General features: G+C 41.4%; 1 protein-coding gene across 2 annotated transcripts in view; it reads left to right on the top strand.

Annotated features, from left to right (window-relative positions):
- Positions 1-14,276, top strand: part of ESAM (endothelial cell adhesion molecule) — a 135,940-nt gene that overhangs the window by 98,884 nt on the left and 22,780 nt on the right. For both annotated transcript variants that reach the window (XM_075604298.1, XM_075604299.1), the window contains exons 2-3: positions 2,136-2,293; positions 12,175-12,388. In XM_075604298.1, coding sequence (XP_075460413.1) covers positions 2,136-2,293; positions 12,175-12,388 — 372 coding nt within the window. The remainder of the gene's footprint in view (positions 1-2,135; positions 2,294-12,174; positions 12,389-14,276) is intronic.

Genomic DNA, 14,276 nt, shown 5'->3' with positions numbered 1-14,276 from the left:
ACCCATCTGCATCTCCCCCAGTGTAGACTCTTCTTTGTTTGCAACCAACGTGGGATTCTAACTCCAGTCTTGGGCATCAGATGGGGACTCTCCCCAGTGGTGGTAGTAGGGGGGGGAGTAGGTAGAGAAAGTGAGGCACGTTGTCAGTGGGGTTTAAAACACATTTATTAGTTTTAAAAGCAATTGGTACAACAAGACTCACATACATACATAGTGGTTGGACCCCTGGCCTCCTCGTGCAGTCCAGGATACAGTTTAAGCCTTAAACTGTATCCTGGACTGCACGAGGAGGCCAGGGGTCCAACCACTATGTATGTATGTGAGTCTTGTTGTACCAATTGCTTTTAAAACTAATAAATGTGTTTTAAACCCCACTGACAACGTGCCTCACTTTCTCTACCTACTCCCCCCCCTACTACCACCACTGGGGAGAGTCCCCATCTGATGCCCAAGACTGGAGTTAGAATCCCACGTTGGTTGCAAACAAAGAAGAGTCTACACTGGGGGGAGATGCAGATGGGTTAATTTAACCCCAAAGTTACCAATTTCCTGCAAGGACTCACACATGGCCGTGTGAGTACAGATATATTTATATATTTATTTCCAAACCCTCTAAACCACCATTACCTGTTGTTGGGAGTGACTGGAATTGCTTAAAGAAACCACATTACCGTGTCCGCTTGCACATGGCCGTGTAAGTGTATTTAATATTTTCACCAACCCCCAGCAATATTGTTGTAACCACATTAATTTTATTGTATTTTATTGTTTTTTATTGTCAAATGTTTTTCTAATCCCACGCTCCCCCATTGCTTGTATGTCTCTATATGCAGGGAGATCGCCTGTAAGAGCTGTGCAGCTCTCTGCAGCTCTTAGGCTGTGATTATACCGGAAACGGCTGAGCACACGACACCGTGCGAACGAGGCAGCCAAGCGCGCAAATTGTGAGCCGATCTGAAAAATTGCTTTTTCAGAGCAATAGCCGCATCACGTGAGTGGTTCAGCCAATGAGGGCGAACCGCTTGCGTGACGTCATGGCCTTGTCGCCTCCCGATGCCGTCTGCCTGCAGTGCAGGTTTCGGGCAGGTGCATCGCCTTTTGGGAGTGCACGCCTTGCCGTTGCCGGTATAATCAAGGCCTTACAGACTGCAGGCCGATTGCAGGGGCAGAACTTAGAAAAAGACACAGATACAGGCACTGCTATCCCGAGCGGTTTGGCATTTCCCTACCTCACAGATTCTGAATACCGTGATAACACAAATGTCAGACCGTGAAGTAGGGTCTAGAATAGGCCCATGGGGCTGTGTTTCTGTCAATGCAGAGGACAATCGCTGTTCCAGAGTCTGTGTGGTGTTTAAAAAGCATCACGTTTGTCCAATTAATATATTGTCCGTGAGTAGACACTGTTGTACAGAATATGTGCTGATATAGAGAATGCTGGCTGCACATGTGATCTGCTCTAATGCTGCAGAGGTGCAGTTCATTTCACTCTGGGATACGTGGGATACACTCGCAGAAAGTAGTGGTACTGTGATTTGAAAGATACAATTTTACTGTGCTTCCCAATCTGCACTCAGTGCTGTGTACCAGTAGATCAGTATGCAGAAACAATAAAGATATATTTCAATAGCTATGCCTAGAACCTACAGTATGGTCTTATTCAGTAAAAAAACAGCAACACAGTAAAACACAACTTGTTTAGACCTGTACTAAGGTGCACCGGATATTGTGTGTGTGGGGCGGGGGAACTACTGGAGGGACTAAGGGGAAAGGAACGGGTGGAAACGGCATCTACCTTATACACAGGTCCCTAGGGAGCGAGCAGTCCATGGTCTTAGGTGCTACTGTATGCTAATTTTTGGCTAGTAAAAAAAAATTGTGTTTTTTCTTGTTTTGTTAAAAAATGGAGGTACCCGACCAAATCACAAAATTGATTATTTTAACCAAGCATACAGGTGCTTGTCTGGGTACACGCTGAGCCCCTGGTGTAGTCAGCCAGTTGTGTAGTATTATATAATACATAATTCAGCCATAATAACTGGAAGGCACAATATAAATAGTTTCAATTAGATATATAACAAGCATTGTGTGGTTAAATCTTATATTCTAATTATCTTATTTTTACTGACTTGCAGACTTTTCATGTGCCCTCTTGGAAGTCCATGTTGAACATGCAACTATACTTGCTATTGAAGGACAAAGTATTGTTTTACCAGTTTGGTATGCAAGTAATTCTCAGCAAAAGCCCTATATCACTTGGATTTTCCAAAGGATGCCTTCCAAACAAGTCCAGGTAAATGTCATACAGAGTGTTAGATTTTTGTTTATTAGTTTAACAATAAAAGTTTACAAACTGTAACCCTTCCAGGTTTTTTCTGCAGTTATGAACCTATAAAGGACAAGCAGCGGCAGACTGTACTGTACATTAGTAAAAGAGACCCATTTTTACTAAGCAGTCTCCTTCCATAAGATAACTTCTGGTGCCGAAAGATACCTTACAGCAAATTGATTTGAAAATGTTGTTAGATATTTTCTAGGGCTCGAATGTGCCCTATAGCTAGGGTGACCAGATTTTCAAAATGAAAAACCGGGACACATAAAAAAATTATTTATAAAACAATTTACATCACGTCACGCCCCGTTGCCATGACAACGAGTCACTCTAACGTCAGGCGTTGACATGCTGCGATGGCAATGTGGCATCACATGATGCCTCATCGCCATAATGCTTCTCGTTGTCATGTCAACTTGATGCCGCGTGACGTCACGGAGTGTCTCGTTGCTATGGCAATGGGCATTACGTGACGTCGCGCAGCCATGTTGACGGAATTTGGAGGGAAGGATACAGCCAAAGGCAAGATAAATAAATATATAATAAAAAGATCTAAAAAAATGTTATCTCCGGGTTAGCCTTCAATAGAAGGTGGCAACCCTGGCTGCAGCTTGTGTTTGTGTGTATAGAGGTGGGCCCCGCAGTTTGTGTGTTTGTGTGTACAGAGGTGAGGGCTGCAGTGTTAGTGTGTGTGTACAGAGGTGGGCTCTGCAGTTTGTGTTTGTGTGTGTGTGTGTGTGTGTGTGTGTGTGTGTGTGTGTGTGTGTGTGTGTGTGTGTGTGTGTGTGTGTGTGTGTGTGTGTGTGTGTGTGTGTGTATAGAGGGGGCCTCTGCAGTGTGTGATTGTGTGTATAGAGGTGGGACCTGCAGTGTGTGTATGTGTGTATAGAGGTGGTCCCTGCTGTGTGTTTGTGTATAGAAGTGGGTGCTGTCTGAAAAAGGGTGCACAAAGGCAAATATGAAGTGTAAATCAGTATTTAAATTCAATATATTTGCACCCTAAATTGTAGTTCTGGCCCAGGGATTCTAGTGTGTGTGTGTGTGTGTGTGTGTGTGTGTGTGTGTGTGTGTGTGTGTGTGTGTGTGTGTGTGTGTGTGTGTGTGTGTGTGTGTGTGTGTGTGTGTGTGTGTGTGTGTGTGTGTGTGTGTGTGTGTTTTGTAAAACAGTTGAAAAAAGGAAGGAAAAGCACATTTTTTAAATTATTTTTATAATTTTCTGGACTGACCTGAGGTATGTGTGGACTGGTGGTCTGTCAAAATGTGTCCTTGTGGCAGACACCACAACGTCTGTTGTGAGTGCCCACGCTGCATGAAAAAGGGTGCACAAAGTCAAATATGAAGTGGAAATCAATATTTAAATGCAATACATTTATATTTCTATATAGCAGAAGAAGAAAAAAAAACACAAAAGGATGTCTTTTTTACATTCTAACTTCAACATAACAAATTCTATTAAGTAAAAAGGGATTTCACTATCAGAAATAAAACAAACCACTTTGCAGCCTGAAATCTGAAATGTACTCTCTACTGTACTTAATAAAAATTAATACATTACATTTAAATAAATAATGAAGACATTAATTAAAATAATTAATTAATTGACATTAATTAAAATTAAATAAAAATAAAGGCACTAATTAAAATTAAGACATTTTAAAAAATTGGCATTCCTCATTCCTGACTTTGTGTATATAATATTACAATTTGCTAAATAAATTGGGGAAATAGGGTTGTGTATTATATATGTTGCTACTTACTTATTAGCTCTGCTCCTAGGAGGTGGATTGAGAAGTTAAACAGTCAAGTGTAAAAGCTCTGCTCAAGTTATCTGACTAGCTCTCTCCTGTCCTTGTGGCTGGCAGTCAATGTCATGTGAATGACATCACTGCCATGGTACACTGCGCGATGGCGTGTCCACCAGCTAGCTCCGCCCCCACCCACCATCCTAGCCAAAACTACACCCCGCCCGGCACCCTCCAATCCCCTGCGGTCCTGCATCATCCTCCAAATCATCAAGGGCCGTCCACTGCCATCTGCTGCAACATTATTGGTGTTCTCCTCACCTCTGCGCCTCTACTCACTACATCCGCCCCCGGCATCCTTCAACCAATCCCCTGCAGCCCAGCATTTAGCCCAACCCCCTGGCATTCTCCACATGAAAATACACACCGGCTGCCGCATCCTCCTCACCACCGCCGACTCGCGCACCGCCGCATCTAAAAACCGCGACCTGGGCCAAAAACCGGGACATTTTCAAAACGGACGGACAACCGGGACAGAACAGAAAAAAACAGGACTGTCCCGAATAAACCGGGACATCTGGTCACCGTATCTATAGCAGAAGAATGCTTAGTAAATATAGCCCCATATCGCTACGTCCTAGTGCAGGGGTCTGCAACCTTTCAAGGAAGAAGAGTCATTTTCTAAAAAAATTATTTTTCCAAAATATTATGAGATCCGCAACACATGCATGAATATTACACCCCCCCAAACACATACATATACTGTACACACACTATTAGGTATATACTGTATAATCATTAACATACAACAAACTTACTTTAATCAGTATACTGTAACATGCATTTTATAATAAGTCCCTTAATTTTGTATTTTTTTCCCATTGTTTTTCTGTGCAAAACAGTTTGTCACAATACATACAATACCCCCCACCCTCTCCCCCAGTACACACACACACTACCCCCAACCAATATATCTACAGGCACATTATCAGTATGTGTCCAACAACCAATCAGATTGTGGAATTGGTTCCCACGTTCAGATTGGCCGAAATACCATGTGTCGCCGGCCATCTTGGGTTTAGTTACGTCATCTTAAAGGCAAATGAAGCACAGCCATTGTGATTGGCTGGCATCATTCCCTTTAAGTGATGTCACAAAAAATTTTTTTACGTTGGCACATGGTTTTAACAGCCAATTAGTTAAACTGTTAAACCAGTTCCCGCTCAAATGTGACGTCACAAGCCCTATTTAAGGCTGTGACGCCTCATTTGAGCCCAAGAAGCCGACAAGACAACATCAGTTGGGATCTTCCATGGGGCTTTATGGATTACAATGAGAAGATGGATGATTAAGAAGATCAAGAAATGGTGACAGATGAAGATAGAAGGTGATTGAAGAAAGAAGATTTGGGTACCTGATTCGAATCTTCATGGCGGATGGCATCGGATGCTGTTTGAGGCCTTCAAGGTACGTGAGCTTCCTGTTTCCCCGGGAGTCGGAGGGCCAGCGCTTCTAATGGTCAGTAATATATTGCATGTTTGTAAATGTCTTTTTTTTACAGGTTTTTACACTGGATGTGTTTTTTTAATTTTTTATTTTTAAACATTGACTGATAATATATTAATCTGTACTACTTTAGAGTACAGATCAATATATTATTAGGACAATATTTGGGGGGCATTTCTGGCTTTGTATTGCTGCTGTTTTTTGCAATGTTAGTTTATTATGTGGATATTATTGTTTGGTATTTTTCAGCTTGATTGAAATAAAATGTTGGCGATTGTTTTTCTTTTTTAATGAAGGATGCATTGTGTTGGCTAATGCGTTTAATGGTTGTTTTGATATGTTTTTATTTTATTTCTTTGTAGTTTAATGTTTCAATTAATTCATTAATGTTGTATTAATTAATTGTTTTTGGTTACTGTTAGAATTATTTTTGAGTTGGTTTAGTAATTAATTGGTTGGATTAGTTAATGTTTGAAAGAATTCTGAGTTTGATTAATTAATTGCTTTGATTGGTTAATGGTTTAATTAATTAATTGTTATCTTGTTATTGCTTATATTCATTGGATTAGCTGGCCACTGTTTATATTTAATGTAGTGTTTTTTTTGGAGTTTTTTAACGTTTTATTATTGTGTGTTTGGTGCATTAATTTATTGCGATTAGGGTGCCCATTGAGTGCTGTAGAGGCTTATCATGCCCATATTATTATATGGGTATGATGTACCACTATACTACTCAATGGGTACAGGGTGGGTATAGTCAGTCCGGGGTGGGTGGTTAGGCCTCCCGGGTGGGTAGGGGGGCAGGGTGGGTTAACCCCTTAATTACTAAAGTGGTTATTAACATCTAAGGTGATTAATGGGTTAGGGGCAATTAGAATGTCTTTATTATGTATGCTTTCTAGCAACGGAGGACAGAGGGACCTGCTTGTGTGGTAAGTAGAACTGTATTTATTTACTTTATTTATGCTGGTTAATGTTGTGTTTAATAATGCGCAAATAATCTATTATCCATATCTGGATAATAGTTATTTTGCCCATTACTGTACTGTATGTGTTTGGGCGGAGGGGGGGATTGATTGAAATGTAGGCCATGTTTATTAGTTAACATACAGGGTTGGTACCGTAGGTCTGAGGGGACCTATGGATACCACCTGAGGACACCCCGGATGCCCACGGGGGACACCTGCGGGGAAAAACCGGGGACCCCACAGCTGTGGGGGCCCCGCGGACCCGCAGAGACCACCTGTGCTCCCAGCTTGTTTTAGCTGGTTCTGAGCACTTAAATTGTACACACAATTTGATATAATAATCACTTAAAAATAGAATACTGATGACGACTGTGTCACTGCACCGATATTGTGTATAGAAAATGCCTATTTTTGGTTACAAATCCTTTTGCATTTAGCTTACAGTAAAGTGCTGACTGAATGCTGGGCACTATTCACAGCTTGATCGGAGCAACGCCAGTAGGTGCAGTGGTTGAAGATTCCACTGATCAGTTCCATGCTAATTTTCTCAAATACCTAAGTACTTAGTTGGTGCAGAGATATAGACTTAGTAATCACCTGAGCGCAAAAATACTTGTTGCAGCTGTATCAGTATGTAGGTAGCCGCATGTAGCTGCGGAAAGAGATACATGCGGCTAGGGAGCCGCAGGTTGCCGACCCCTGTCCTAGTGCAACATTGTGTTACAGCAAAGCGTAGGATAAAGCCATGTGAAGTCTAGCAACTGTGCTTCTTGATCACACATCTTTGAATTTACATTACTGAATTCAAGATACGTTTCATAGAATATATTGTAGACAGAGCATACTGTATAAAACAAAAGCAATAGAATGGGAGCTGTTCACAGTGTCTTTTGCATAGTTTTACCTTCTCCGTAAGATTTTTGTGCACATTTCTCATCTCTCTTTTCCTCTGTGAGTCTGTTTCTTTGTCAGACCTGTCCTATCTTATTTTTACTTTCTCGCCTATTTTTCTAACTCTTTTTAAATCTCTCGCATGCTATTCTATTGTAATCCATACCTTCTTTGATCCAGCATTAAAATAAAATGATATATGTGTAACCCTGTTTCCCCCCCCCCCAACCCCCCAGTCTCTAAGGGAGTGTGAGGGATGCATGTGGGTTGGTTACATGTGTGGTGGTGCGTACCTGTGAGGAACAGGAGGGCCTGAGCTTCCCGCGTTGTTGTGGGGGAGCCAGGACCGGGCTTCTGGGGTGGTAGCCTCCATATTATCTCAGTGGTGCAGCGCCTCCATCTTCTATACTCCCAGGGTAATGCGATAGGACCGGTATAGAAGAACCCCTCGGGTCCCAGGGTTATACTCTGCAAATCACACACAGTCTTTACGGGTGCAGAACAGTCTCTTTATTTGACAGGGCAATGATATCCCAACGATACGGCTTTCAGCAGCCACAAAACAATCGCCAGGGCCAAGTACAACCTGCTCAGCTCCCCATGACCTCCTCCTCTCCTTCCCTCCAAGTCACTCGGCCGACAGGATGGTCTGAGCTAGGGCGGCAATACCCCGTTGCCCACCTCCGAGGTTATTCTCGGGGTGGGTCTTGATTTCTATTCCCATCACCCCTGGCAGCGGGGTGAGGGCATTGGTCCACCAGTCTATGATTCTATCAGCTCTACTTACAGACGCTGATCGGTTTGGTTCCTCTCGCTCTCAACTGGCATGCTGCGCCGGGGAGCCCGTAGCCTCCCGATACTCCTCGGACCGTTCCGCAGGATTCGTGGTTTACGGCCTAATACTCAGCAGCTGTAGACCCTTGGTCTCTCTGCTCGCTCGAACTCTTCATTAAGGGACCATCAGTCAGAAAGGAACATGGCACACAGCAAGCACGAAGAACAACCACCACTCGCCGGAGTGGGCTGCTAAATATAACGCTAGCCCCTCCGCTCCTGGTGTCAGCAGAACCTCCCTCTTGCTCACGCCTGCAACAGAGTCCAGGCCGGCATTTACCATTTGGGTTAGGGCTATGACGGGGGAAAACCCATAATGATTACTGGCGTCTGATCTTAACAGGACTTACCACAGTAGAAGGAAGATAGGTATAGCCTGAGCTGTTTACAGGGGGCTACATATGTTTTTATGGTATACCAAGAAGTGGAAAAATATTCCAAGAGCAGTGACATTTTTTCTTCTTTTTCTTTTCCCCTCTCCCAGCTTTTTAGTTGATTTTTTGTATTAGTTATTTTATACGCTGTCCCAACAGTGATGTCATAATTTTTTCCCCACTAAATGTGTTATATATATGATACAAATGTATGTAATTCAAAAGTAACACGTTACCCTTTTTTATGTTCTGTATCCCATTCCCCACTTTTCTTAACGAAAATTCAAATAAAGAACAAGTTTACAAAAAAGAAAATGATTATTACATAGAGTAGGCATTTTCTTCCTGCATCCTGTAACGTCAGTCTATCACGGTGCTTTGCACGGTTCCTGTCAGCTTGTCAGTTTTCATAAACTAAACTTACATTTGTTGAAGGCATGAGCACAATGTTTCTTTTAAATTGCCATTACATCAAAGGCACTTTCCTTTTCTTTAATGGATAGAACATGCAGTGTAAGTCAAAGCTTGAACTAAATAAGAGAGCAGCCTAACACTAAAGATGTGTGAAATGGCACACATTCACTGTCCTGACAACCTGAGCAGACACACTACCAGAAATCTCAATCCAAGGACAGACGTCTGCACCTGTGACCTGTGCCCCAAGTGGTTGAGCGGGGGAAGGGAGTTTGACCGGCTGTGCCCCCTTTTGTCACAGAACAGTTCACCCTATGCTCCCCCACATGGCATTGCTGAACCTTGGACCTTTAAATATATACAGCTCGACCGTTACAACGCGATCTGTTACAACGCAAATCCGCTTATAATGCAATGCAAATGTGGCACCCAATTTTTTTGTACCTAATGTGGATTTTTTTTACTGAACGCGTGATATTCATATATACAGCAAATACAGTACCATGCAGATCTTCCTACCATGCTATTTTCTGATGCCACCTGCCCCTGATTCCCTCTACCCTGCCCCCCTCCTTTGCTCCCCACCCCAGGCCAGATCTAGTCTTAACTGTGCCCTGCAAGTTGTGACCAGGGCTTGTCATGTCCCAGGTGGCAGGGAGCTGGATGTCTCTATCTGCTTCTGTTGTCCACTGCCAGAGGTGTGCAAACTTTTCCCCCTGCGCACCTCTGCCTGCTCACCACCCAGCTCCGCCAATTCTGGGACAGCTGGGAGAGTTATATTGTATTGTATTGTGTCTTTATTTATATAGCGCCATAAATGTACATAGCGCTTCACAGTAGTAATACATGTGGTAATCAAATAAATAACAGATAATATAAATAACAGATCATGGGAATAAGTGCTTTAGACATAAAAGTAACATTAAGGAAGAGGAGTCCCTGCCCCGAGGAGCTTACAGTCTAATTGGAAAGTAGGGAGAACGTACAGAGACAGTAGAAGGGCATTCTGGTAAGTGCGTCTGCAGGGGGCCAAGCTTTATGTATCATGTATTCAGAATATCCACAGTGCTATTCATATGCTTCTTTAAGCAAGTGTGTTTTAAGTTGGGTCTTAAAGGTGGATAGAGAGGGTGCTCATCGGGTACTGAGTGGAAGGGCATTCCAGAGCTGTGGGGCAGTCAGTGAAAAAGGTTTAAGGCGGGAGAGGGCTTTAGATACAAAGGGGGTAGAAAGAAGACATCCTTGAAAAGAACGCAAGAGTCTGGATGGTGCATAACGAGAAATTAGGGCTGAGATGTAAGGAGGGGCAGAAGAGTGTAAAGCTTTAAAAGTGAGGAGAAGAATGGAGTGTGAGATGCGGGATTTGATCGGAAGCCAGGAGAGGGATTTCATGAGGGGAGATGCTGAGACAGATCTAGGAAAGAGTAGCGTGACTCTGAGTTATCTCAGGTCTCCCCCTCCAGCGGCCGCGGAAGCCCTGAGTGGTGCAATTCTCTCGCGCAAAAATGAGACTCGCTTATAACGCAATCCACTTATAACACAATGTGATTCTTTGGACCCCAAGCACCGCGTCATAACGGGGTTGAGTTGTATATTTTTTTATACTTACTGAGAAAATTACGCGAAATACACAACTTTTTGCACGACTGACACTTGTGAATACATGTAGGTGCGTAGTATGTAGATAATGTAGCTGTAAATCCATACCAGGTCTTTATTTCCTAAATGCAGTTCAAGAAAAAAGTTTCTGCCTTTTAAAGTATGTTCAAGAATAAAGTGCCATGCTGTGTGATTTGTCAATTATTTATTTGTTGACTTTTTTTTACATTATCCTTTGATGCCTTCCAGTGCTGTTATGACACAAGAGCCAGCATTCATACAGTATATGAAGCAGCATGACATTTGCTGTCATATTGGTAGTTCCTCTATGTCATCTATAAGAGAGGCCTGAAAACGTCCATTTAAGGGGGCTTCCTGAATACATAAGTACATTATTTCTAGCTGCAGGACCCCTTCACAGACTGAGATAATTAACTTTTATTGTGCTGATTAAAACAAAAGATGGATATTGGGTCAACAAATAGAAAGTGGCACCATCATGGTTCAAGTGATGTCACAATTTTCTTTTGGTTCACCTGTGAAAGCAAAGCCCAGCTGTCATATGGATTTCCTACTGTAAATGGCGAGTTTACATGTCATTATAAATATCTTAGGGGTGGGGAGGCAGTTTCTTATTGCTAAAATTAGTATAATTCTGCTTTTAGACCATGTAATATATGAATGAACGTCTGCATTACACTTAGTAAAGTTCCATGCAATGGTGCAGAACTCCTTTGTTGTACCATTTAAGGAGTACAGAGATTTGCAAATCTATCCAATTGAGTACTAATTCTATTTAAAATACACATTTCTTTATGGTTTCTCAAAAAAAAAAATGTTTAAAGTGGGCTTTAGCGACCATGCCTTTTTGGGCAACTTTTGGCCAACATTTTTGACGTATTGAAATGGAACGCTTGGCAGCATGTTTGAATTTTGGCTGAGTACTTCTACAATTGTGAATCAATTGGCAGTGGTAAAACTGTGGATGTTTTCTGGATTCCCAGTTGTGTTAAAAAAATCTATTTTGGGGAGACTGCTGCTTTAAAAGAATATACTTTTAGAGCACAGCTCCCGCTGTTACCAAATGGTCCTTCTGACAAGCAGTAGCATAGCTGACATCACAGAGTGTGGCAGTTGGACAGCAGAGAGATGCATGCAGAGCACTGCGCACAGATTTAAACCATGAAGCAGATTACTTGGTATAATTTACCTTGATTATACTATTTATACTTCAGCTTTTTTTTATTTTTAACACAAAGTGATTTCCTTGCATGAAAACATTCTTTCGTCTTTCGTACTTGCATGCTAATGTATATATATGTTTTCAATATAATGATCTGTTATTTATATTATCTGTTATTTATTTGATTACCACATGTATTACTACTGTGAAGCGCTATGTACATTAATGGCGCTATATAAATAAAGACATACAATACAAGGTATATGTCCTTTAACTTTTCACCTGCCAAAAAACAGTATGTTAATATAATTTATGCTATGATTTTTTTCAGATTTTGAAATATTTGGGAGGGCTCACTGAAGTTGAAGAACCACAGTTCAAAGGTCGGATTGATTTTGTTTATCCCATGCCATCAAAAAATATTTCAATTATAATTAACAATACTCGGGAAATAGATTCTGGTCAATACAAATGCCATGTCAACGTGCCTGATGATAGCAGCAGTGGAGGTGGAAATATTGGAGAAATAAATGTTACTGTTCTAGGTATGTAAAACTACATAAAAGTCTATTTAATGAGCATATAAGTGATAACTACAAAAGGTTTTATATATCCAGGCTAATTGCAACGCTTTTCTGTATTTCCCTCTGTTAGCTTATCTGTACAGTTCAGTTCAAACACTGAGCAATACTGTATATCACTGCAGGGCAAATGATTGTGCCGAAGAAATGTAGGGGGTTATTCTATATTGTCTGAAGCAGCTATTTGGGCCATTTTCGACCCACAAATTCCAATTGACTACAATGGGGATTTTCATCCGAAAACATCCCGAACTGCTGATTCGGACAATATAGAATAAGGCCATTAGGCTGTTGTTACATATAGATGGTATGTTAGCGCATTTGCAGAAGCCAGCAAAAGGTATATTGAAACATCTGACTCTCATCGCCATATGGGGGAAATAGAGTAGTACTTATTGCTTACTAGAGAAGACTGTTGACCTTATTCAATATAGTCCAAAGAGACAGCTTTGGTAGTTTTTTTCACAAAATAAATATATACAGTATATACAGACGAGACCACGAGTATTCTAAAGCTTGCCTTAAACTAGCCTGGTTACATTCTGGGTATGTGCTGGGTGTAACCTGGCTAGTTTAAGGCAAGTTTAAGGCATTTCTGCATTGACTAATGACCCATAGGATTAACACAGCAGGGGTCCCTGCAGTCCCATTAAGTTTGAATGGGACTGCCAAGGACCCCCGCTGTTAATCTGATGGGCCATTAATCAATGCAGAAACGCTGGGTCTAGTTTAAGGCCAGTTTAAGGCATGTATCCAGCATGTACCTGGGTCTTTTTGGCGATTGCCACTGGTTTGTGTTAGAATAGTCGCCGTCTCTGCTGTATATTTATCCTAATTCAATACAGGGTGTATAGATAACTGAAACAGCTGCAAATGTAATGGTTATTTGGCCGAATGGGAAATCACCATTGAAAGGTGCTAGTTTTGCTAAATTATCTTTTCACCCTGTATTTAATATACTCCAAAGATAGTTTATCGGCTAAATTAATATTTTGCTTTTTGGCTTGTCCAAAGTTATGATGCGACCTGATTCTACGAATAGGGCTATAAGGCAACAAGTTAAATTACAAATAAACATAGCATATGAATAGCATACTGTATATACTAAGTTGGAATGGTGCCATTTTGGATCTAGGCCATTGCGCCACCATGAATTATTTGTAAATTATATTTTTCTGTTTTTTGGGATGGGGAGGATTCTGGCCATTGGGCCATGGAATCATTTTTGACTTTCATTTGATGTGTGCTTTTTTGGGGGAGTTGGGCCATTGGTACAATTAATTTATTTTGGACGTGTTTTTATGAGGAAGGTTTGTTTTATGTTTGGGCTTTCAGGCTACAGGACTATCCCTCAGGATTAGTTGCGGGAGTCATTGACCTTAAAGATCATAGCGGACCTCTTCATGGATGTTTTTTTTTAATTCTAGCATTAGCCACCTTGGTGCCAATGAGACTACCTTGGCTATCCTTTAGGGTGTCACTCAAGGGCTTAATGACCACTTTATATACAGTGTCTAGACTATCACTCCATAGTCTTAGTTGAATAGTTCTCCTCAATATTGATGGACGCTCTTGTTCTCCTGTGTTTACTTGAAGATAATTCCTCTCGGTCATTGGTAAGAGTGGTTAGCATGTGGTTAATGGGTCTGTAAGTTACTTGTATAGATGGGGGTAGGGGGTATTTAATGTACTTTTTGTTATCTATTCTAGGTTTGTTGGGCTTCTCTTGTCTATGTATATAGTGGATTAAAGAGGAGCATTTCATCCTTCTCTTGGACCTTGAATCTCTATATATATGCAAAGCCCATATAAAAATCATATTGTGGTCTATAGTATATACTGTACTAACGTA

Source organism: Ascaphus truei, chromosome 6 (assembly GCF_040206685.1).
Source record: "Ascaphus truei isolate aAscTru1 chromosome 6, aAscTru1.hap1, whole genome shotgun sequence".
In the NCBI taxonomy this organism is placed as follows: Eukaryota; Metazoa; Chordata; class Amphibia; order Anura; family Ascaphidae; genus Ascaphus; species Ascaphus truei.
The sequence above is the reverse complement of the archived record's forward strand: the minus strand, read 5'-3'. Positions and strand labels throughout refer to the sequence as shown.